The sequence below is a fragment of the Dysidea avara genome, chromosome 6, assembly GCF_963678975.1.
Source record: "Dysidea avara chromosome 6, odDysAvar1.4, whole genome shotgun sequence".
In the NCBI taxonomy this organism is placed as follows: Eukaryota; Metazoa; Porifera; class Demospongiae; order Dictyoceratida; family Dysideidae; genus Dysidea; species Dysidea avara.
Window position 1 is genome coordinate 16,374,684 of NC_089277.1, and position 26,174 is coordinate 16,400,857.

At 37.2% G+C, this 26,174-nt stretch overlaps 3 protein-coding genes across 3 annotated transcripts in view; 2 read left to right on the plus strand and 1 right to left on the minus strand.

The window, feature by feature from the left end:
- LOC136258830 (E3 ubiquitin-protein ligase E3D-like) overlaps positions 1–1,598 on the plus strand; it is a 17,399-nt gene extending 15,801 nt beyond the window's left edge. The window contains exons 8-9 of the mRNA XM_066052179.1: positions 904–1,042; positions 1,360–1,598. Of these exons, the coding sequence (XP_065908251.1) occupies positions 904–1,042; positions 1,360–1,401 (181 nt within the window). The 3' untranslated portion in view covers positions 1,402–1,598. The remainder of the gene's footprint in view (positions 1–903; positions 1,043–1,359) is intronic.
- LOC136258839 (ras-related protein Rab-13-like) lies at positions 1,385–7,979 on the minus strand. Its single transcript, XM_066052191.1, has 4 exons — positions 7,743–7,979; positions 4,204–4,364; positions 3,121–3,199; positions 1,385–1,857 (listed from the first exon to the last, which is right to left on the minus strand). Exons 1-4 carry the CDS (start codon positions 7,938–7,940, stop codon positions 1,636–1,638), a joined length of 660 nt encoding a protein of 219 aa, XP_065908263.1. The 5' UTR covers positions 7,941–7,979; the 3' UTR covers positions 1,385–1,635.
- Positions 7,976–25,972, plus strand: LOC136258812 (protein still life, isoforms C/SIF type 2-like). The gene is made up of 41 exons (XM_066052159.1): positions 7,976–8,272; positions 10,234–10,333; positions 10,390–10,459; positions 10,710–10,766; positions 10,815–10,879; positions 10,941–11,036; positions 11,123–12,223; positions 12,336–12,481; positions 13,054–13,136; positions 13,667–13,753; positions 14,004–14,144; positions 14,621–14,679; positions 14,741–14,776; positions 14,956–15,033; positions 16,139–16,188; positions 17,128–17,179; positions 17,232–17,402; positions 17,613–17,662; positions 17,718–17,826; positions 18,329–18,418; positions 18,522–18,584; positions 19,213–19,279; positions 19,337–19,377; positions 19,429–19,507; positions 20,162–20,251; positions 20,302–20,388; positions 21,175–21,339; positions 21,977–22,062; positions 22,316–22,468; positions 22,519–22,587; positions 22,635–22,703; positions 22,953–23,015; positions 23,067–23,169; positions 23,227–23,327; positions 23,384–23,465; positions 23,714–23,820; positions 24,010–24,133; positions 24,599–24,657; positions 24,962–25,049; positions 25,681–25,753; positions 25,807–25,972. Exons 7-41 carry the CDS (start codon positions 11,186–11,188, stop codon positions 25,880–25,882), a joined length of 4,035 nt encoding a protein of 1,344 aa, XP_065908231.1. The 5' UTR covers positions 7,976–8,272; positions 10,234–10,333; positions 10,390–10,459; positions 10,710–10,766; positions 10,815–10,879; positions 10,941–11,036; positions 11,123–11,185; the 3' UTR covers positions 25,883–25,972.
- Positions 25,973–26,174: the final 202 nt, after the last annotated feature.

Sequence of the window (26,174 nt, forward strand, 5' to 3'; positions counted from 1 at the left end):
TGTAAATCATATTTTATTGAAGACGGTAATATGTCGATCTCAAATACTGTGATTACATTGTTTTGACTACACAATTATACTTACATGACAAGTATGGTGAAGTGTAAACACCATTCAGTGATTTAAAAGTACAAGCAAAGTACTTGGAGATATTTGTGGTGTTTAAAGTGCTAGATCTGTTAAAAAAATATACTAGCAACCAGCAACATCAGCTCTACAAATTAAATTACACAATGTTGTACTCTAACAGGGGAAAAGGCTTCAAGTTTATTTCAATTTTGAATAGCTAAATTTCCCAACAATTCAATATTAAAATGATTAAAGTGTTTGGGAAAATACCAAGTTTTATGCAATTACAATGCTACCTGTACAACCCACATGTCATAAAAGTGATGGATGTAACGTTTACAAGCAATGTTGCTTGGGGTTACCATAACAATTCAAATTGAACCCTCATTTGGGTCGTTCACCTACCAGGAAATCAATAAAGAAATAAGCTTATTGAAACCACTTTAGTTCAATGTCTCTAATTGACCACATCTTATATTTCTGTTTACGCAGATTTGTAGAGTATACATGTCATGAAGTACACCACCTCTTTGTCATCTACATAACACGGTCACTATAATGAGGCCATGAAGTACACCTTAGATATGGGACCTACTTGACATGGTCACTGTAATGAGGTGGTCTTATTAATGAGGCCATGAAGTACACCTTAGCTATGTTTGGGACCTACTTGACATGGTCACTGTAATGAGGTGGTCTTATTAATGAGGTCATAAAGTACACTTTGGCTGTGTTTGGGACCTAATTTACATGGTCACTGGGAGGTACAAGGTTTATCTGTAATACTAAGAGCACAGACTATTTGTTAACAATGCCTTTTGTTATTTCTTCCAGGACATTCACAAGTTGGACAGCTGACAACAGTGTCTCTCCACTCTACCTACAGCATAGGTATTGCCTGTTACTACTACTGATCCTAACAGAGAGTACCATTTCCCTACCACCATCACTACAATGTAGCAATAACTTCAAGGTGTGTTTGTACTCCACAGTAGTAACTATATAGTGACATTCTCTGTACATGGGATACAGTGGGACCAAACATACGAGATATTGCTGACCATTTTACATGCTTGAAAGAAGCTATAGTAGACAATGACTGGGGAGTTTTATCAGTGGCAGTGTTATTTAACTCACCCACCTAACACCATACACAAAAGCTGGTATAAAGTGTTTACCACTAGGCCTGCCTGCGAACCAGACACAAGTGACCAATCAAACTACCATGCTACATGTACAAACTTTAGATACACAGTTTATAATTCACAATGTTATTTTCTATTGTTTTAGAATGGCTACTTGAGATACACAGACGTGAAGACAACACAATAATGACTTTAATAATGATTAATTACACTGTGTAATTATATAATCTTTTTAAAAACCACCATTACTCTTACAATGAAAAATAAAAGTGCACGTACATTCAAAAATGCAAACCACAACATACCTGTACATATACTACAGACAAGTATTATATCGTATTTTACTGCATGTAGAAAAACAATCCAATTATGCTTCAAAATGAATTACGTACATACACAATTTAAAAAAGAACTGCTGTAATTAACAACTACAATTTGAATCCTTACTGGACTGCTCGTTGCCATGTGGTGAAGGCAGCGTTGGTATTATGCTAGGCAGTGGATCAGTATAATATGAAGGTGGTTGACGTTGCATTTTAAGTTCACACATTTGTTCTGCCAGTGCACGGAATACTTCGGCAACATACAGGTTATGCCGTGCGCTTGCTTCTACAAATGACATTCCATGGAGTTCAGCGAATCTCTGCAAAACACAGTAATGTAATTAGCCTTATCCATCAGACATAAAAATGGCCGCTGTAGTATGGGGACTTTTAAAATTTGTATGGGTGACAATGGGTTGAAAAATTTTGAACAGTCATATTTCAAATTACAATCAAGAAAAAGATATCAAGCTCTAACCGGCAGGTATAGTTATAGACAAGTCAAAATAATAGGAATCTAGTGTGTTAACTAACTCAAAATTGCTTGTACGTACTTGTAATATATCCATACTTGTATCCATTCCTGCTGGTTAGAGCTTGAAGATATGTCTCATAGTTACCAATAGAAATTTTATGAGAGCAGCGGCCATTTTTTATGCATGTGACAATTTCAGATAAATAAAAAGCAGGGGGGGGGGGGGGGGTAGGACATGATGTCATAATGCATACAATTTTTGCATAATGTAATTGAATTCCAATGATAATTGCACGATGAAAAACTAATACTAGCTACATGCATCATTGTAGATGCTGAAGTCGATTGCATTTACTACTAGTGACTAAGAATACATCGAACAATAAGATCAGATTTTATTCTAAATAACGTTCTATTGCAAAGTTCATTGTAAAATCACTGGAGCTCAATGAAACTCATGACATGACATGATTTCTACACTAGTAAATTACTATTTCTGACAATAAATCCAGTGCTAAACTTCACAGTTTACTAGAACTATACCCTATGCTAAAAATGTACAGTACGCACACGTCACGCAATTATTGTGACATCATGTCCTACCTCCTCTGAATAAAATGCATGCTGACAATAAAAAGGTAATGAAGATATAAAGCAAAACCTCTTAAGGCTTCTAATTCAGAACACGGTAGAAGAATCTGGACAAATGATTGAAAGAATACAAACGTACTGTATTATTGCTTTGAATTACAACCAGGGCTGATTTGTTACTGTGGGTACAAAGAATTGTACACAATTCCAGTTATCTTGTGCCACAACAATGAGATGAACAAATTAAGCAAAAAACATTTTACAGCCTTCGTTTTAAACTAGAATTTGCTGAGGAAAGAACACTGGGGTGATTCCAAAGCTGGTCTCATTGTTAAACACTTGCCTCAATCATACAGTCACTGGTGTCATTTAGTGCCAGTGTTAAAAGTAAGAAATAAATGTCTGGACCATAATTTGAAGCATTACATTACATTGCAGTACAGTAAGACACTGATATAGAGAGGCTTCACTGTAAATCCAGTTATTCAATGGATCTACATGTGTTAGTATACATTACCTTGCAATCTTTTACATTAACTTCTGCGTTAAGATCACTTTTGTTTCCAACCAATATTTTAATAGCTTCTGGACATCCACTAAAATGGGGGGAAAATGGACATCTTAAAATTTAATCACTGATTCAAGTCCTTACTCCAATAGAACATTCACAGGTCACACAAGATACATGAATATACCCTAGAAACTATCAATACTATCCTATAGCTACCAGTGTATTGGGATAGTCGGGTACACTGAGCTGAGAAAACTAGAATCAGGTTCTGGAGCGTGTCTAGTATTGATTGTTGCACAATAAACTCAAGCATGCACTACCATATAAGGGGCTTTTGGTGCTACTACATGTGGAAAGCTACAGGGCCTTGTGTCAATGTGTAGTAGTAAGCTTCTTGGCATGAAATTACATGAAGAAGCCTGCACATATAGTAGGATTTAATGTTATAAGAAAATTCACAGACTTGACAACTGTAGGTTAGCCAAGAATGTGTTTTAATAATTCAATTTGTCAGTAAATCCCTAATGGATACTATTTCATTAATAGCTCCACCTGTTGGGATGAGCTTGATGATGAGCTGTAGTGCACTGATGAGGGTTTAAATGAAAAAAAAAAAGCTGGGTGTCTTACAATGGCACAAAAGATGCATTACATGTTTGCCAGCCAATAACCAGTTACACTACAAATCGGTATACGGTTTTACATGACTGGCCCTAGAAAACTAGATGCAGGGTTAGTGTAGAGTAGTCAACCAGATAGCCACCTAGCCCTGGCATTACATACGTATATGGATTTTTGTGTTTTGTATTCATGCACCAAGATGAACAGATTTTAAAATCACGATATTTAGTTACAGATTGTCCATGTGAGGCTTATCACTATTACAACATAAGTTGCAACTTGTCGATACTGCGGTTTCTTAATAAAATATTAACATTCTAGTTACCTAGATACATACATATCTCCATGCATTAGACTGTTACATTTAAATTCCACCAAACTATAAATGTACGTATGTATATGATTGTGGACAAACAATAAACTTAATTCATTTATTACTGTCCACAGGCCGTATTGCATGCCACTGACCTGTCTTCAGACATTATAGCATCCATCCAACGTGACTGTATGTTAACAAATGTCTTCTCATTGGTCACATCGAACACCATGATCACTCCATCTGCCTTCCTGTAGTAAGCTGTAGCCACTGACATGTACTTCTCTGAGCCCGCCGTGTCCCATATCTTAATCTGTATTGTGGACAACAACAGTGGATACAACACACACTTATACAGGAACACTGAATGTACATCGCACCAGTGAAAACTTATAGTCTCACATAGCCAGACCCTATTTCTCTGCACAGCACTTATCGATTGGAAATTATAAGCATCTGCTCCAATCAGTAAGCACCGTGCAGAGAAATAGAGTCTGGCTACATGAGACTAGAAAGCTTTGGTCTCATTCTTTTAGACTTTTACATGACTAAAAGTATGACCCAAATGAGGTGGTATCCTGGAATAGTGTCAATAACTAAATGTAACATAATCCAGATTTTCCTGTAGGTGGTTAAAATAAATATTTGGGGATTCACGTTGGCTGATTTAGACAAATTAGTAGAATAGTTGAGAAATTGCAATAATGTGATCATATAATGTCGCACGCAATACGTAGACAAGTATGATTCAAGATAGATTCTTTTATAGTCAGCTCACATCTTAAGTGACACTTTCATGAAATGATGAAATTTCATACAGAACCATAATGAAACCCAATACTTGTGTTATTGGTTGTGATATTTATGGTGTATATAAAATACACATAGTGCACAGCAGGAAATTATGACAGAAGAAAAAGTTAACTATAGTTAACAAGCTACATAAAACAGCAGTATATTTGTAAAACACATGGAGTCCACTAGGGACCACATATCATGCTTTTACATAATGTATACACTGGTGAAAAGCTGTGCCCTGCTTGAAAGTCTGACTATACTACTGGATTTAACACATGTTCTGACTAGTCTTAGAACACATAACATCTACCCAACAGGTGAATTCTAAAACAGTATGGTGTCTTTACTGGCCGTAGTGATGCAACTCTGCTCATCAATGATGCAAATTTACCTGTGCTTATTGTAGCCTGAAATGTATTGTATGTTTTTGAGAATTCCATACATTGATGGCTCAGTATATATGCCAATTTGTAGTGCATCTTGCATGAAGCTACCAATGAATAGTTACAACTTATCTATGTACTAGTAATCCTGGGAAAGAGCATGCTCTACTACTGTTGCCAAATTCAAAGTGTCCTCTTTTCAGTTCAGGGTGTCCTTTTCTACGGGTTCCATTGCACCCAGCTTCAGTCAAAGAGTTCAACACAGAAGTGTTAATAAACACATACAGCATGCTCAGTAGGGCTTTGAAGCCATGAGGTGAAACCACAAGAGCTAATTCACTGCTGTTTAGATAAGGGTCATACAAACAGGTATATACAGCTGCAATGTTGTCAATATAAACAGAAGTACCACATCAGAAAGGACTATGAACATCTTGTTAGTCAGCACACTGGCCCATGAGATCATTTGTAATGGAATTTCATCTATTCCAGACATCTTGGGATCTTATTATACTGTATGCTTGCACAAATGGGATATGGATAGTGTCCTGATTGATTGTTATGGTGTGCACACTTCACAGTGCCCTTTTCAAGGGCTCCAGTATACATAATATTAGACCCCAAGACCAGGACAACTCTTGACACTGTTTTCCAAGTTGTCCCATGATGGCTTCACTACAGTCTAAAGTGTGCATTTGCAACTGCAATGAGACATCATCATATAGTACAAAAACATTTCCAAAAATGGCTGCTTTGGCAAAGGAGACATATAATTCCTGGAATAACCAGTTGTGGTTGAAGGTAAAAACCACAAGCTCTACTGAAATTTTCCCCTTGGATGATCTGTACAACACAAACAGTAGTAAAGGGAGTAAACATCTGTGCTGGATTAGGACTATTAGGACCTCAATAATTAAAGGAAAGAGATCAGTGAGTTACTGCGATATAACTAGCTTTCTTAAATGTCTCACAGCTGAAAGCTTACAACCATAAAGCAGCCATGGATAAGCTGGCAACAACACTAACAACATGCAGCAAATGCTCCATCTTAACAACTAATCAAGAAAAGTACACCATGTTCTACTGTGTACTACTAAGTCGTCTACAACATCTGGTATAGGACATCAGTAAACTACAATGGATACTAGTCATTAAATGATCAATGAGCTGTGTATGATAGGGGTGGGAGATATCTTCAAACTATCCATAATGTTCTGGCACATTATCTCGATAACTACTAATATTGTAATATGTCTCTTGAATAACTTATAACCGGTCCATATCAACCGACCTGCCTGTCCAATTTGTTTTCATTTTGTTTTCAAAATGCTTAGTAGCCGTTGCTGGCATAGTACGTAGCTGGTTGTCAATACCTAGTATTGTATGCCTGAGCTGTACCCATGATGTTTTCTTGCTCAAGATGTTGCATCATACTGACCAAGGTAACAGCAACTATAACACATTGTGCTGGTCACAGTGTATCTCGATATATATATATCGATATTAGTAAAATACTGAATTTCTCAATATTATTGAAATATTGCCCACCCCTAGAGTATGATGGCATAACACAAAACAAATTACCACTGGGATACCATAAGTGAACTTAGTGGAAGCTCATCAGCATGCAGACAAAACGCTCAGTGTAGTCATGGTCAAATTTTGAGGAAAGCGAAACAAAAATTCCAGCCAATCAATTTGATTGTAGTTGTGAGCATCATAGAGTGAAGTTGTATACAGACCATACCATCCTTTGTACACGACATGTCAACTTGTACACTTCAAGAATAAGTCACAATTTACTAGTTAAAACATAAATAATTGGTATAGAGAAGTTGCATACGAAACACGCATTGCAAAATACTTAGTAACCGTTGCTGGTCAGCCATGCTTGAGGGCAGAGGACAAAGGCTGCAGTCATTCTCAATGGTTAAGCGGAGAACAGGACATATTCTCTAGGTTAGTTGCTTGTATAAACTAGAATAGCCATGATCAAAAGTTTATAAAGCATTAAAATTTGTCACTAATTGATCAAAATTAATAATTCACTTGTCTATAGTTTTCAATATTTGTTTCCAACCTTATCCTAGCGTCTGACAGCAATACTTGTTGGTGGCAGCTTGCGGTGACGAACCAAGAGTGTTCATCTCATTCGGTCCCATTGAAACCTGCCCCCAAGTATTGCTGACTAGCAACAGTTATTAAGGATTATTGGCACAACGCAAGCTCTCTATTGTGAAAACTAAACTTCCAGTGTAACTTGAATCAAACAACTAAGCTGTGAAAAATGGGTGCAGCCTTCAAAAGAAGCCAATTGTTTTGGACATATCATAAACAACCTTAGCTTCTTCAATTTGTGCACTATTAAGTTACGAAGTATTATATAAATTCTCAAGACCCTATTGAATTTCGCCCCGAATTTCGCTGACCTGAAATAAATTTATGAAATACCAGCAGCCAATTAAGGCGTTGCCATGACCTTAGCTATGAACACATCAAGAACTACCCACCTTTACGTTCTTCCCGTTAATGGTGAACTCTTTGATGTAAAAATCCACACCTACGGTGCTTGCCACCGTATCCATAAACTTTTCATTACAAAACTGACTGATCAGACTGGACTTGCCCACACCGGCATCTCCGATTAGAATAACTTTAAACAGATAATCGTAGTCTTGTCCTGAAGAAGCGGGAGCTAAATAGGCCATTTTTCTTCAATAATTAATACAACAGGCGTCAGAATAAGCGTCACCAAGTTTTATCCGTAAAAGTACGTAAACGCTAGTGGAAGAGATTGTGTGCGCTCGGTTTCACGTTGCTCTAGGATGCTGGGGAAGGTGTGTCTTCCACCTTAGCAGCGCCGAATGTAACTTTAGAATATTAATACGAAAAGTCTTGCTGAAGCGAGTTGATTTGTCCAGAGCGTTTTCAAAATAGGGGCGTGTGGAAGCTGCTTCAGAGGGAACACCTCTCAAGGAGAGGGACAGAATCAAGTCCACTTTAAGAAGAGTGATGGAAACAACTCTTCAGTGGTGTACAGGTATGTTTTCATGTTGGTTGTTATTGTGGTGGAGGATTTCATTCCTGTGATGGTATGATGACGCGATTGGGCGTGGCTGAGTGATGACTATTTTATTTTACTGTTGGCGTGGGCTTTACTTTTACTGCACCAAAAGCATAAAGTAATGCCAGCCAAGCTAGCTGTAACTAGTGCTGCTTTTGAATAGCATTTCACACTCCAGAATAGTCAGTTATTGCAACCTTCTAACTAGTTATATGTTTTATTTATTAAAAGAAGTACACTTAAGTCAAAAAACATTGTTTTGCAAGGGCTTAATTTGTTTCCGCTGTAAATGGGAATGGTAATTCTGCAATTATTCTGCACCACAGGTTGGTCATGGCTTACGAGTCACTATGATCTGGGATAAATGTACCTTCTTGTTTGTACAGCCTGAATAACAATGCTGATGTTTTCACAGGCCGAATCTTTGCTTTAATATATAGGTGGCCTTCCTGGTTTGCATTATAAGTGTTGTGTATGGCCAGAATCCTGGTGACCTGTGAATCAAGTCACAATGAATCACGATGGGTTGGCTCCTTTACTCAAAAATCTTCCCTTGGCTACCTTGTACAGCCTCTGCCTTCTGTCTTCACTCTCCAGTGTCTAACTGGTAAAGTTGATAGCAAATTATAGCTCCATGTAACATGCCCGGCTTTGTAAACCAGTATTATTCTCTAACCTAACCAAGGCTGGCTGGTGAGACTATCTTTCAGTAGCCCTAACTGTGGCTTACTTTTGTAGTTAAGGAGTCAGTGATATATTCTCCATAATTGTTTCTTGTTAATAAAAGATTTTTTTACATACTAGTACTGGTCTTGTTCCAATTCCATATTTGGTTGTGGATTCACATATGGCAATACTTCATAGAGTAAAGATGCATCCTCTCTGTTGTCATGTAGTTTAATTGCACTAGCACTTCCAGTTTAATGTTATAAATCATTTTTTCATTGTTTGCAGCTGTATGATACTTAAAGGGGAACATACCCCAAAGAAAGATTCCCTTATCTATGCACAACAAGTTATGCATGATGAGTGTGTCTTTCACGCATTGAATGGACTGATCATAATGTTGCACAATTTGTAACTGCTAGAGTCTCAGCCTGAATTTATGAGTCCAACTCTGCTAGTTAGAATATCATGGGAATTCACACTGTACATATTACACAAAATGATTGTCTAATAATAAAGGAAAGCAGCTCATAGAAAAATGTAGGCTTCCATAGCCGGACATGGTCACACCCAGTTTTAGAGACTGTAACGCTATACTGTATACCTGAAGGTAACTAAATTTAACGACATACTATATTAGCAATTTTGGTTTTTTCGCTAAATTCCCCCAGTTGTTTGACATTCATAGATGAGCAGCAGTGGAGTTGCATTTCTGATGGTATTTCCCAGTGGTGCTGCTGCGCTGCTGTTAACTTCAACATCAGCCTTTTTCCTTCCTTTTTTACTTCCCACTTTACCTGGATTTCTTTTTCATCTTTGCAGTGATGACTAGCCTTTTGCTTGCTACAATGCATGGGTGTGAGGTATGAAGTCAGACAGGTGCAAAGAAGGTGCATGATATGATATGACATCACATTATTATGCAATACAACTGAATTTAAACAAGGTCAACGTTAAACCTGCAATATGTATGGTTAATTAATTAAAATCATAAAATTGCTAAAGTTTGATTTCGCCAATATACAAATCACCAAATTTAGTGTATCACTAAATTTAGTCACCTTTTAAGGTATACATATGGTAACTTGCCTACCCCATGTACATGCAAATGATAGTGTGACAAGAATATTAAAACTGCTTAAGAAGGCATCAGTGCCCATGGCGGCGTATGTAGCTCCCATCTTGTTCACACCTCTTAGAATGTGAACAGGACAGTTCATCAATGATACGTACATCAATAGAGTGTATATCATTAAATAATTTTTTTACAGACCCAAAGTTGAAATATATTCCCTTTCCTATGATGATGAGTCATTGAAGTGGGTCCCTTTTCTGTCAGGAGAAACACGAATATCACTAGAGTGTCTGCAGGTGAGTTGTACTGTAACATCTTGTTCATTAATTAATGTGACTTGTTTTGTTTATAGGAAGGTGAAATATACATTTATCATGTGTACTCTACAAACAAGAAATTTTCCACAAAAATTTACATTCCAGGTAAGTATTGTGTGTGTGTCCACTCTGTGCGAGGTCAATAGAAACCACTGACTGTGGTTTCCTTTGAGAATTTCAAACTGTTATTATAGATGTGGTTTCTTGATTAGCAAACAAATTTATTTTCACACTTACTTTGTCATTATTACTTACCTTTTTATTGCAGTAAGGTTGGTAGTTTGGTTAATATGCTGCATGCTATGTGTATTTCCACAACCTGTGGCATGCCATTGTATTTCAATATGCACTCTAGGAACACAGCTACGGCAGACTTCAGAAACGTTTATTCAGTGGAAGGCTTGGGATGATGGTAAGATATATTTACCTGTGTATAGCAGTCATGATAATTTCACTGTAGCTGGTGCCTGGGGACTAAATTTTATTTCAGAAGATGAAGCCATAGGATTTTTGGATGCTTGTGCTGTACGTTATATACCATGAACATTTCTTGTATGACACATGTGCACTCATTATTTTATTGTAGCCTCCAAGCCTAACACCTCAGAATGCCAGACTACGACATGCGTTTTCTACTCTTTCCTTGAGCATTCCTCTTCCACCTAAAGCAGGCACTTCATATGTAAGTATATTTCTGTGAATTCCAAGACATTTTTAAAGTACTGCTAATTTTACTGCTGCTGTTGACATATGCTCTATACTTTGTAGATTGGACAATTCAACACAACAGCTAATGTCAATAGTTACGTTATCGACACTACCACCGTGGATATGTCTTCTGATCGGACAGCATCACCAGTTGAAGAATCTTCAGAGAAAACAATAGATGAGGGTCCCACAGAAGATGCAGTTGCTGTTACTTCAGAGGAACCAGATAAAGAGAGAACTTCAGAAGACCAGCAAGCTTCCATACTGGAATTCTCCGATGCATACATGTCAGAAGTGCTGAGTGGTAGTGATAACAAAAGAAGAAGATCAATTCTATTCACTGAAGATTACATTAGTCAGTCTGCTTCATTTGATGATGGTCCGACTCTACCAAGTACCCCTCCACCTGGTCCACTCATTTCACCATGTCTAAGAAGCAGTGCAGCTATGTCTTCTCCTCCAAGACTTTCTTGGTTGTTTACGTCAAGCACCCCAGAGGGGGTCAGCATTAGTGAACTAAGCCTTAGTCCACCAGATTTGCCTCTGTCGCCACCCCCTGGAAAGACGTTGTCCCCGAGATCAAGTAGTGCAGCATTAACCATCCCCGACTTTCCAAATCTATCAACAATTCCTCTATATAAACTTCCTCTAGCTGAGGTTGTAGTTCATGAATTAGATGAACCTAATGACAACACAGCTGATAATTCAAATGTGAGTGAAGCAGTGAATGATACTGATGAAACACTTACTAAAGACAACTCTGAACCATCACCAAACTCTGAGCCATCGCCAATGGCAGATAATATGATGCTGCAAAGTGAGGTTGCAGAAGAAAAGGAGTCAGATAATTTTAAGACCACATGCCGCTCGAGTACACTTACAAGACAGGATGCAGTCCATGTTGTAGACAGTGGAGTTGACACTGAAGCAGAGCATACTGAAAAGAAGCAGTTTACCGAGGTACCATCACCAAGTGATTTAGAATCTGATATCCATTCGACCATTGAAAGTTTCATGACCACATCTACACTTGCTGCAAGCTTGGATCAGCCTAAGAGACGTGAGAGCTCCAGTACAGCACCTACTGAGATTAGTAACACTAGTGAAGAAACACAACATGCAAAGAACACTATTCCCAGGTCTAATTCCACCAACAGTTTGGTAAGTACATGTTTTTTGCCCCTAATAAAGAGATGCCATTAATTTGAAGAGATGTTCTAAATGATGTACAGTACAACTTCCACATTAGTGCATAAAATGTATGTCATTACAGAATACAACTGAAAGTGAAGATGATGGTATTGGCAAAAGCACAACAGTGACACAAGAAACAATGAGTTGTCCTCCTGTTAGGTCTAGAGCATTTTCAGACACAAATGTGCCAAGCGATACAGATGGCAGCCACATTGCTAAAGCAGGGTATGTTTATATGCATGTGTGATGGATGCACGTGTACGTTTGTGTGTACATACATACATACATACATCTGCGTGTATGTACGTCAGTACACCTGGTCTATATTTCGTATGTGTCCTGGCTAGCTGGGCTACATATGAAATGTAGCCCAGGTGGCTCCTTTGATCTGAGGTGTGAAGGTATTACACGTAGACATGTATACATTTATTTATGTATGTATGCACGTATTTATGTATGTATGCATGTATGTATGTATGTATGTATGTATGTATGTATGTATGTACAGTACCGCCCAGAGGTAATGTTACACTCGTGAGCAGTTGACACTCGTGTAGCCAATTTTTGACCCGCGATTTCTTTGGCATGTATGTGCTAACTAACTCACCATGTGTAGCCACAACACGAAAGCTCCCTCAGGTGGCTGCTCCAGTAACCGCGTACCTTCACACGTGATGTATTCCAGTTGTGCGTCATGTCGAGTCATGGCCTGGATTTGAGCACTCGCGAGGGATTGTAAAGTTACCTCTGGGCAGTACTATATGTTTGTATGATGTATGAACTGAATATACACATAGGATTATTGAAATGAAAAAGACACTGGTACACAGAAACAGAGTTGTTGCAATGGCCTCAAAAAAGCGATGGAAAAAATATTGGGGTAAGATGTGTAACATGTAGTAGGTCATCTATGCTTTTACAATCTATATGCTGTACCAGTCTATGTTCTAGTTTGCAAAATATTCATTAATAAAGTGTTACTCAGGAAAGGTCTCTGCACCAGCTGCAGTAAATACCAAATATTACAGTATGCATGTTTGTAATACTGTAATATTACTCCACCACTGCTTAACTTAGGTAGTTAATTGTAGCATCTTTGTCTCATGCCATAGCAAGCCCTCAATCTTGACTTTTGAATGAATGCAATTTATGGGTTGAAATGGTGAAGTTTTTATGCAGCTAAAATGTTTTGTTAAAACATGCCTGTAGCTACAAAAATATATCAGTAGACTACATAGTTAGCAGTGTATGTGAAAGCATAATTTTGAATTACAAGGCTAGCTAGTTGTATGTACGTATGCATGACTTGCAAAAGAACTAACCATGAGCATTATTTTAAATGCCATCTACTCTGTAGATATGGTATTTATACGTATATGTATAGTTACTGTCATGCCGTATTTGTTGTAGCAAAACTGAGAGGGTCTACATTACTGCTGTCCCTGTGTGAAACCATCAATGCAGTCAATGATGAGGTTCCTGTGAGCCTTAAGATAGGTAGGTATTGTATGATACATTATGTTGAGAAATGGGATATATATAGCATGTGATTTATCTGTCCCCTATCTTCAGTATCAATTGTGTGATTCACTCAATTTTCTACTAGATTTCTGGGGTATGGGTACTCCCACCAAAAATGTTCTTGATTTTGTTTGTTGATGTCAGTACGTTCGCTCTTAATTTTTCTATACTTGTGCAATGTAATGTAGATTTTATACATTCGTGGCGTCTTTTCTTTAAAAAATAGATGTGGAAGGTGCTATTGCACACCCTGAGCACATGAAACGTGACAATGTTATATACATGAGTACTAGTGTTGGTGATGCTTACTACTTCCAGACTACCAGTCAAACTGAAGTGGATGCTTGGATCAAAGCCATTCACTCTGGTAAGTGTGTTGTGTGTGTGCGTTTGCAAGGCAGCACAGCCAAGTGGCTAGGGTACTGACCAGCCTGGTAAACCGCAAGCTACTTTCTTGAGAAAAATCCTTCTTACTAGTTACTCCAGTCTACTCAGCTGTATAATGGGGACGTGGTGGCCTGGGGCCAACTGGGGAAAGCTGTCCTTGACCTCTGTCTGAGAGACATTACTACATAGTAGCCTCAGAGTGGTGTATCAGTTTCACACAACTGCTGGAGGCTTTGCTTTGTTTTTGTAGTGTGTGTGAGTGCATGTGTGTGTGTGTGTGTGTGTGTGTGTGTGTGTGTGTGTGTGTGTGTGTGTGTGTGTGTGTGTGTGTGTGTGTGTGTGTGTGTGTGTGTGTGTGTTATCAAAGTTGAAAACATGACGTTGAGGCTTTCATGATTCTAATTATAGATTGCTAGATACTCACATAGTTCTATACATTGTTTTCTTCTTTACCAGTTGCAGCAATAAGTATCACAAAACATCTTGTCAAGGAAGAGTCTATCACCATTCTTCAGGTACTGAATGTATACATTAGTATTATGTTGTCAAACTCATCACATTGCTGGTCTCTTTCAGACGAGACAAAAACAAATTGAAGAAATGATAATCTCTGTGAGTACACTATTTATAAGCTGGTCTAATCTGGTCATCACCTTTGGGTCCAACAGTATGGTACATAGATCTTACTGCACAGTGGCCAGATTAGACAGCCATCACTATGATTATATGTATATGTTGGAGGGTTGCAGTCCATTTCATTTTATCCTACTGTGTGTGTGTGTTATTTACAGGAGGATAAGCTTAGAAAATTAGCTGAATTGCAGCTCTCCATTTCTGACACTACAAGCAAAGCAGTAATCAATTGTGAGGTACGTGAAGAGAGCAAGTTGGACCATTTAAAAGCACTACAGAAAATTATCACCATTAACCTATTCCAATATGAATAAAAAGTGCTTAGAAATAGCCACTCCACTCAAGCAACGTTTCTGTAACTTGTGCTTCATGCAGTGAATAAAAGATTCTTATTAAAAATGAGTGTGCGGGTTTCAGTGTATACCTTTCACGTTACTTTTTTCAGCAATTGTCCCTATAGTGTTGCACATAGCAAATTTATTCTTGTGATGCCGCCTTCAAACTTACTAGCATGTAATTCCCTAACTTTTCTACAGTTCTAAAAGCAAGCCTCCAGTTTAGTACCATTAGATGGTCTACCCTCAACCCCACTACTACACAAACTTGTAAATAGTTCAGATGAAGTGATTGGGGTATACAGAGCATGCCTAACTGGGTGGCATGGCTTCTCAGTTGAAAATTTTCCTCTGCAATTGAATTTAGATGTAGTTCTGACTGAAGTTACCAATACAAAATTATAAGATTGCTGACTGAAACCAACTGACTGCTCTATTAGAGTATCTTGATATTTTGCAAAATTCAAGGGAGCTAAAATGGCCAGATCAACTAGGCTACCGTGGTTTATGCTTTCACTCAAATCCTCCTCTGCGGTGGGAGAGAAAGTCCAAACTAAAGCTATAGCAGAGCAATCTCAAGCTACGTAAATTGCAGAAGGGAATCAAAACAAGTTTTTTTTTCCAGGTTCCAACCATAAAAGCATTTATAAGGCAGGTAATTACTCTTGATGTATTGCTTCAGCCTATAAATCGCTTTTGCTCATACTGAAGCATGCCATATTACCACATATGAGTACAACTTAGCGATAACACGACATTTCAATTTCATTAAAGTTTGTGTGATTACTATCTGCTACCAACATCATTTATTGCCCAGATAACTAGTATTATATAATGCATGAGCCACTGTACTATCAGGGTGGTGTAACTAGTAACATGTATGGTATCCTTGACAGTTGTGAAAAACAAAATAGTTATGCTCAATGGCCTTTTACATGTCAATAAAATTGCTTATGCATTTTATATACCTCTGTACGCAAGCAACCATGACTATTTGTATTTGCAGTTACAAGCCTGGTCAGAAAATATTGAAAGACTTCATGTGGAACAGTACAGGTGTGTGTGTGTGTGTGTGTGTGTGTGTGTGTGTGTGTGTGTGTGTGTGCGTGTGTGTGTGTGTGCATAAATTTATAAATCCCAGGTACAGGATGGTACACAGAGTGGCGCGCCTGATGCTTCTGTAAAAACACTCCTCGTCTGATGAATCTTAAGAATTTGTGCCACCTTTGCCAGCCTTTAGAAATAGTGTTCAAGTGTTCTGGGTGTTCTGAGGAAGATTTAAAACAGTTCTTGTTATTTGCAGAGTTTGAATGGACCATCACTACCCAGTAGTACTCTTTCATGAGGCTTTTCAATGGGAAGATAAGAAATGGCCATAGGTGAGTGGCAAATTTTGCCAACTTGCACTGCCTCACTGGATTAGTCCACGAGGTATATGTTTTGTTTAAACAGTAGTTTAAGACCTGTAGTTTTGCATGAGGATTTAGTCAGCATGTTTCTACTCTTTCACAAGGCGATATCACAGATCACAAAAATCGCGTACATTAATACCTTGAATGAGAGAAGAACTTACAACAATAGTGCACTGACTACATCCTCATGCAAAACTACAGATCTTAAACTACTGTTTAAACAAAACGTACACCTCATAGACTAATCCACTGAGGCAGTACAAGTTGACAAAATTTGTCACTCACCTGTATGGCCATTTCTTATTTCCCATTGAAAAGTCTCATGAAAGGGTAGTGATGGTCTATTCAAGCTCAGCAAATAACAAGAATGGTTTTAAATCTTCCTCAGAACACCCAGAACGCTTGAGCACGATTTCTAAAGGCTGGAAAAGGTGCCAAATTCTTAAGATTCATCAGACAAGGAGTGTTTGTACAGGGTATTGGGTGTGCCACTCTGTGTGCCATCCCGGATTTATAAATCTATGGTGTGCGTGTCCACCCATAATTGCAGTCTATTGTCATTATAAAACTTGTCATCTATTAGACATCGCTGCTATTTGGCATCATTGCAAGGAACAGAACTTCCAAATCCCCAGGTATGTATCATCATGTTTAGATACCTAGCTACTTTATCATGTGATTTCTTAGTCTTTGCTGGCAAATGTTTTGAAATCAACTAAAATCTTTCTTGTCAAACTGGGGACATTCTCTGCTGCATCTGTACATGCTAAAGTGTGTGCCAGACATGGTGGTATGTTGGTAAACTTGGGTGGTTTACACACAAAGAAGCCACTGACACCTTCTCTATCAGGATCTGTGGTACGTAACACTTGTGCATAGAAGTGAAGTACGAAGTATTCATATACTGTGTGTACGTATGTATTGCACACCACTTGCTACATTAGGTGTATAAATTGGGGTATACCCATTGATGGCTTCATAAACTACACCATAACATTTTGAATAACACATCATCCTCTTGAAAAACAATACGAAGAATCATGGTACATGTGCGTATCATTTTTACAGAATTTATCTGGTAGTCTCCGATGGAAGATGAATTCCAGGAAGAAATCAGGGTATAATTATTATTTCTGTAATACTGTATTTCAGTGTGCTCACATATGCATGTAGGACTCTTCCAAGATCAAAGACTTCAATATCACGTCCTTTCCTTTTGGGAGGTGACGATGAACTTTTTAGACAAGATCAAGCCATCCTGACTAACCAAGAAAGAGAAAAGGTAGGTGCCTATTGATTGTACTGCTTTTTCAGTAAGGGACTTACCCATGGGACCAATATTAAGAATGGAGTAATCCCAGTGACAGATTTAGATGGGTTTTTGGTAGCTAGCTCAGTACTGTTGACAAGTTTTATACATTAAAATAACTCTAATAAAGCAGTCACATACTCTTATAACTGAATGTAAAATTTATTCAGTTATCATGTATGATCACTATCATGTATGATCACTATCTTTGGTCAGTGTAATTTGATTTCTGGTGCCTGTAATACAAAGACAAACTGGCTAAAGATATAAGTCCTAGGGATATACGGAAATGTCCCACAGATGATTGTGGGTTGTGAGCAAACTCATAAACTAGGGAAAGCCTACAAACAAGTCCTACTATGCCAAACTGTGGCAAATTTACATGATAGTTCAGATTCGGAGTGTATATAAGTACAATGCACCTCATAGCCAATCATACTAACTTGTTTATAAGATTTGTTTGTATGTGTTATAGGATGATGCAAGCATTATAGAAGTTCCTGAAGGAAATCCAGTTTGGGAAGGATTAGCTTCTTTTGTTAGAGTAAAAATGCCAGATGGTCAGGTATGTAACTTACAATAACACATTCCCTACATAAAATACTACTTTTGTAAATTTTTATTATTGACAGCTCAGTTTATTAGTGTACATATTGGTTTACCCGTAGACTGTTGCTGTTGGTACAGAAGATGGCATTACAGTGGATGAGCTATTGCAAAAGAGTTGTGAGGTATGCAAGTATAGATGACTGCAGCTATTGAAAAGTCTATAATACTATGGAATAATTTTCAGACTTACATGATACATACACATGTCATGTACCTTTTCGTTGTCATAACGTCACTATATGTACGGTTATCCCATTCTCACTTGGTACAGTGACACCATAACTCACGCACTTGAAATATGACACCGTTACTGGTGGTTAAGTTGGTGTGCTACCCAGCTGAGTGTTAATGATTTAGTGCTGATAATGACCTTAAATCATGCAGTTATCTTGACCTATTTTAAGTCCTAACCTGTTGTCATCATGTAGCATATTTTTCATGTCCCTTACACTAGATTTGTGTGTTTTTAAATGTGTCCATATTGACTCCAGTATGCACAAAATATATGTACACACATTCAATCTCGAGAAATGTGCTTTGATTTCATTACTTGTTTTTGAAACCACCCCTTTGCTTTGCAACTTGACATAGATGCATATACGTGTATGTATGCTGCTCACACTTCTATTATAATACATTTTTGTGTGTGGCCAGGGTGGGTCAAAGTGTGTTGTACAGTACAGTTGGGCAGCTAGATGATACAGTACAGTTATGTGTGGATAAAAGCTAGAGCCCATTATATTTTTGCAGAAAGTGGGCCTTGATTATGAGGATTATTTTGTTCAAATGAAGCGTGAAACTGACAATGATGAACTTGGTATGTATTGATATATAATTGTGTGTTCATGAGTGATGGTTTTTTTTTTGTAAATAGAAACCACAATACCTTCTCCTGAAGATTTACTTAGTGAATGGGTATGTAAATATAATGTAATTGTACAATTTGATACATAATTTAACTTTTAGGAATATACTTACATTGAAGTAATTCAGAAGTTGGTTTATTCTCTTAGACTAGACAGGATTGAGAAATACATGCATTTTGGTAAGTAGGTATATAGCTATACGCTATGTACCATGTTATCGGTAGTAAACCTTAAAATATATAGCATGGGAACATGTAATAATCCAGTAGACCATAGGCCTGAAATGATTACTGCAAATACTTGGGTGTAGTGAGAGAACTTTACGGTATAGAAGAATATAAATATCATGATAATCACGATACACCATTGTACTATTGTATCATATCACCACAATTTAGTGTTATATCATGTATTGCGATTGTCATGGCATCATTATTTGGGAGATATATACTTGTTCATGTGTAAGGATTTTGGCATTCAGATGGCAAGATTAGAGCTCAAGTACTTATCAAGATTCCTCATGTGATGCACTTGTCATCAAGAAGACACCATGAAGGCTGTGGAGTTTGATGATTTGTGGAATTTAGTCCGCTATTTTCTTGTCAAGAGCACATCATTACTGCAATAATAATATCGTTGTTGTTACACTGGTTGTGATTCTGTGTCACACAGGTAGTATAACTATGTATGTAGCTAGTATTCATGAGTTCATGTGTACTGGATCATAACACTATATCCGTGACCGTTTCAGTCCTATTTTAAAAATAGTTTAGGACACTAAGCACTTGAGTAGGCCCTGTGGTCCTGTTATGTGTGTGTGTTTTGTACTATAGGAATGATAATAGTTCCAAAGCACACAGACAAAGTTATCAAAAAGCTAGTTGTAGAAAAAGTGATTGGTGGAGGACCAGCTGAAACTCATGGTAAGAATTAAGCATGGAACTGTCACACTAAAAGTTGTGATGATATACAGGTGTTATCGTTGGAGATGAAATCCTGACTATCAATGATAAACATGTGTTGGGAATGAAGCCATTGTCTCTCCAGCATCATCTTAGAGGTACAAAATGTATAGACCACACAACATGGGATGATAAATTACAAGCCGTAGTGTGGTGTATAAGTGATATACCACAGTTTGTGTCTCTCATGCTTACCATCAGTGTTGGGGGTATACTTATGTAACGAGTTACATAATATTATTACCTTTTGTGGCAATTAAGTAATACAACGAAATATGTTATAAAACCTAGTAATATATCTCAAGTTACTTTACATACCAATGTAACGTGTTACCTAAGTAATGGAATTACTGTAACGAATATAATATTAATAATTTTATTACTACGAGTAAGGAAGTTACTAATCTCGTTACTAATATCCACTGAGTAATGCCTAGCCACAATGAAGTAAACTTAGAATGAAGCTTGCTTATTGATCAATTTCTTTCTCTTGAATACAAGATTCCAACAACCCAATCATGTCACATGATAAGGTGGTAGTTAAGCTTAAAACTGTAGACACAAAGTAATATAATATGTATTATTATTATAGTTACTTTATTTTATGGGTAATATGTAACTGTAACTAAATAGTTCTGTTGCAAGTAATAGTAATATGTAATGAGTTACTTTTAAAAAGTAATTGCCCCAGGCAATGCACAATGTCTATTGAATAAGCAAATATCATAATGTGTGTCCGCAAGTGTCTATCTACCCACAGCCAGCTACAAGTTGGCTGTGGTTACATCTCTATTTCAGAAATTGTTTTGGGAAAGTAATGGATTTACGTATGTATGTATGCCTGGCTACATGGCAGTACTTAGTGTTCTTGAACATTACTGTAGATCAGACAATATTATTAACACTGAAGTCGAGCAGTACAAAAGTCCCATATTCCTTTAAAGAGGAAACAGCTACCATTATCAATGATCTCATTCTACCAGCACCTCCCACACAAGCTGTAATGACTGAAGACTCAGTACAACAACTGATTATTCCTAATCCAGACTGTGAGTAAATTGTACATAAACGAAGCATCATGCTATAAGTTGGGCTTAGTGTTGAAGCAATCTCTGTATTGAGACCACACTAAGTATACCTTAGCAGTGTTTACGAGTTACTGACATGGTCACAATAATTGAGATGCAAGGCCACATACTGGTCTTATTGATGAGGTCATGAAGTACACCTCAGTTGTGTTTGGTACCTACTTGACATGATAAGTGATTACTCTATTGTCGTGGTCTTATTATTAATGTAGCCATGGCATGTACACCCTGTACACTATAATACCTATGATACATGACACTAGACCACTGTTACAAGGTGGATTTGTTGTAATAGTCGCTTATTTTAAAGAGAAGTTTCCCATTGAATTATATATCATGATAGTAGTACTTCATAATGGAGTGTGTTCCCGTATTTAAAATGAAGTATGGTATAGCCGGGTATTTTCGAGGGGGTAATATTTTGCAGATGACCAGAATTCAAAATTTCAGGGAGAATTTTTTTTTGTTTCAGGATATTTTATGCATTAAAAATGCCATATTGACCCAGGGAATTTTGCGGATCACAAAAACTGCACAATTACCCCCTCAGAAATTTCTTGCTATATGGTATATAGAATTTACTCTGATGTTTGTGTAGCACTGGATGATAGCCAGAGTGCAGCTTGGTATGATGGAATGCTTGGTGACAATGTTTTCCTTGAAGAAGTTGACACATTGTTAAAGGTGACTGAAATTGTACTATAATTACATCAACATCACGTCGACCTGTAATCACACTATATTAAATTATCTAGATATTAAATACTTAGATTGCAAAGCCCTGTAATTACTGTAGCTATATAGTCTAAATCTGGACCAATTTAAAAGAGCCATATGTTATTATCTTAAGGCAGATTGGCAAAATTGTCCAACTATATAAGTGTTTCTAGCCACATAGCTACACTGTGCATATGATTGCAAACTATTTTACGCACAGGACTCTGATGAGCTAAGCAGATTCGTACATTCAATGAAAGAGTATGCAGAAGACGAACTGGATGAGTCCAGGCCTAGAAGACATCTTACTGCTGAAGAGAAATTGTGCAAATGTCTTTTAGAACTTCTTGAAACAGAACAAGAATACATCAAGGTTTGTACAGCAGATTTAACAATCACAACGAACGTTGGTATTTTTCTTAGGACTTGAATAAGTTAGTTTCTCGATATCTCATTCCACTGAAGGCAGAGAGTTTTATTACTCCAATCGAGGTAATAATTACCATATAGACCTCAAACATGACATAACTTTTATGTAGCTCACAATATTGTTTGGAAATATTTTGGAAATCACTGAGTTCCAAAATAAATTCTTGGAACATCTAGAGGTATTGATCTATGTGTGTGACTGTGTATTGTGAGTATTGTGTACTTGCCTACATCTTTTCAGCTGGATAAGAATCACTCCTAATTATTAGTTAGTACAATATGCATGCAGATACCCTAAAAATCTTGCAATTAGTGTAATGAACTTTTGTAAGCATTTGGGATTTCTGAATAAGAAGATATGTGTAGTTCATTCTTCATGTATAGCAAAATCAATGCTCCAAGTTTATTTTATGCCTCATTTTTCTTAGGCAATATTGGAAGATATTTCCAGTACAAGTCATCATGAAAACTTATCAGAAGACAGAGTTCGGGTATGTAGATTGACTATCAACAAAAAGACATCTCATCATATTCCATTTCAGAGGATCATATTTTCAGTTGCTGGGACGTTCATATTCTTTATAGATCATTTCAGACTGTACAGTACATTCTGTGCCAGTCATTGCCAAGCACAAGAAGTTCTTAGTAAGTTGAATATATGCTATAATATTATATTGTTAAAAAATGGATAATATTATACAGGGCAAGCTCACAATGAAGCACTTCAACAATTTTTAGCTGCAAGAAATCCTAAAAATGAGCACTCACTGACATTAGAATCACTACTGATTAAGCCAATACAGGTGTGCCGCCATCATGTTCCTGTCAGTAATACATACTATACCATTTCAAATTACAGAGAGTACTCAGATATCCGTTGTTTTTGAAAGCAATGAAAGATTTAACACCATCTAATAGTGACGAACAAATTCATTTAATAGGTAAGTATAATAGTACATGACTATATGTTCATTGGTGTATAGAAGAGAGTGCATACTGTATGAGGATGATAGAGTTTAATATGTGTACTAACTACTAATCCTTTAAACCATGTATGCTACTTCATGAAACTTTACTTCAGGATTCTTGTTAACTTTGCTACACTATTCAGCATTAAAATACAACACCTTAAATTTGCCACAAACTGTATGTGATAATTTGTGTAAAATGTTTCAAACTTGTTATATAGAGGCCATCAAAGGTATGGATAAAGTGGCAGATTACATCAACGAGATGCAGAGGATACATGACCAACACTCTTCACTGTTCAACAAGTTGATGAACCAACACAAGAAGGTTAGCATGGTAGTACTGTGCTGTATGAGGTGGTTGTAAGCAGGGTATAACTGTTCCTAAAACTAATTTTGTTTTTGGCAATATACATTGTACTAAAACCAGAATTTTTAGGGACGTAATTTTTGCTGGTGAATATAAACGACCTTGTTTTCAAGAAATCATTGTGTTCTGTTTTGTCCTTACATGTAGGAGGAACTGAATTTGACCATTGGTCAGCTGTTACACAAATGTGAGGTGATGTGGCTAAATGCTCCTGATGAGTTCTCTAAAGGATGGAGAAAGAAGGGCCATGGCCCAGAAGTGTTGTGCTTTGGTAAGAGTGTTAAGTAAACAAAGCCATTGTTTGAACATTAGCTGTACGATAAACCTATCAATGTTAATGCCCCACTACTACATCAAAGTAAAAAAAAAAAAGGCACTTAGTACGCAATGAAGAAGATGGTTTTGGCACAATAGCAAATTTATTGAGGATGATAGAGTTTAAGAGTACTACACAAGTTTCAAATTACCACCATACTCATGCTAGAGAAATAATAACAGTATATGAGTGGTGTTGAGACAAATACAGTACTTGGCTTCTCCTTGTGCTAGACACAGAGATAAGTGGGTGAGTTAAATGCTAGCCTTAGATAGTAATGGAGCATCCATCTCTCACTGGGGATGGCAACATGCAAAATAATCTGGGAATTGAGTTTTTGGTGTAAATCCTTACTTACCCACATATATACGTATATAGTGGTTGTACATTTTGATAAGTGGAAAAATTTTTTTCTTGTAGTATTCATGTCTGCAATTGTTATTACTCTGGAAAAAAAAAGAACAAGAAGAGGATCAAGGGTAAATTTTCATAGAATAAACCTAGTTCCATGCATGTATATAACTCTGAAATAAAATTGTATCATGTTTGTACAGTAGGGTGACCTTTACAATTGTCACTCTAGTGCTATATCAACTATTCAAATACCATACCAACCACTGTGACCAAACTAAACTAAATTGATTTTAATACACCAATTATAAACCCTCTTGTCATCACAATATCTCTTTATTATGAACTCTTGACAATATGATGCAGACTACAGTACATGTTGTGTTAACAGCTAATGGTAGTACAAAACACTTTTTGATGTTTTGTCCTCAGGCTACACTCTTGGAACCAGAAGAGAGTAAATTCTCAGCAGCAATATCACTTGAGCAGTTTTCTGTGTATGATTTACCAGACTCTGATGGTAAGGATGTGTGAATGCATTGTATATAGATCACATGATGCTAAAATTCAGCTACACCTTATGCACATGTGCACACTGGCACAAGGGCATAAATGAGCTTTATCCGAAATTATGTCACAGACATAAAAATGGCTGCTGTAGTGTGGGGACATTCGTAAAATTTGTATGGGTGACTATGGGAAGAAAATTTTTGAATGGCAATATCTCAGCCAAGAAGGAAGATATCAAACTCTAACTACCAGGTATGGCTATAAGACAGTACAATAAGTGCGTAAAGGCGATTTTCGGCTGATTTTCAAAACAACGCTAGATTCCTATTATTTAAGCTCATACCTGTTGGTTAGAGCTCGATATCTTCCATCTTAGCTGAGATATCGCCGTTCAAAATTCTTCCCATAGTCGCCCATACCAATTTTACAAATGTCCCCACACTACAGCAGTACAGTGGCCATTTTATGGTTGTGATGTAATTTCGGATAAGGCTCATTACCTAGGGGACTCAGACCATTAGTGGATGCAAGGCCATTTCTCAAATCTAACGAACCCTTTCGTATAATTTTTCTTCAGCTATTTCCTAGCTGTGTTAATAGTTCAACCATGTACTACTGCAATTGGTTTGTATGTACAACAGGTGTAACAGGAATGTGGCAGTTGGTTCAGAGAGACTGCCATGATGCTCGACCAGTTCGTTACTTGTTTAGAAAGTGAGATGACAAAAGTACATTTACACATATTTATGCATTCCAATCATCTTTAGTGAAGAAATTGAAAAGAATGAGATTCTTCAAATCATCAGAGAGAAAAGCACCTACCATGAAGTCACTCAGCTATGATCCCATCAATAATGTATATATCACAAAATAAACATTTTATATGTATATATTTTTATGTTATCATTATATTATGCAATAGCCACATTGTGACATGCATGGATGTATTTACTCTTGGATTACAGGGTTGTTTTTACAGCAAAATGGGTCAGTCAGCAGGCAAAAAAAACTCCCTGAATCTATGTGCATACACGCTGAGCAAAAGCCATATAATTTGTTTCACTCAAGGCTATACATGTTTGAAAGTTGAAGCTCACGTGCCTGCAAGATAGGGTCGGTTGGGTCCAAGCAATAA

What these genes read in the sequence shown, in the direction of transcription:
- LOC136258839 (XM_066052191.1), bottom strand. Translation starts at nt 7,940, where the DNA reads ATGGCCTATTTAGCTCCCGCTTCTTCAGGACAAGACTACGATTATCTG. An exon ending in TTAACGGGAAGAACGTAAAG is followed by an intron (nt 4,365 to 7,742) that starts GTGGGTAGTTCT and finishes TCCACAATACAG; the next exon opens with ATTAAGATATGGGACACGGC. An exon ending in TTAATGTAAAAGATTGCAAG is followed by an intron (nt 1,858 to 3,120) that starts GTAATGTATACT and finishes TGTGTTTTGCAG; the next exon opens with AGATTCGCTGAACTCCATGG.
- LOC136258812 (XM_066052159.1), top strand. Translation starts at nt 11,186, where the DNA reads ATGTCTTCTGATCGGACAGCATCACCAGTTGAAGAATCTTCAGAGAAA. An exon ending in TATTGCAAAAGAGTTGTGAG is followed by an intron (nt 18,585 to 19,212) that starts GTATGCAAGTAT and finishes ATATTTTTGCAG; the next exon opens with AAAGTGGGCCTTGATTATGA. An exon ending in GATTATTCCTAATCCAGACT is followed by an intron (nt 21,340 to 21,976) that starts GTGAGTAAATTG and finishes ATGTTTGTGTAG; the next exon opens with CACTGGATGATAGCCAGAGT.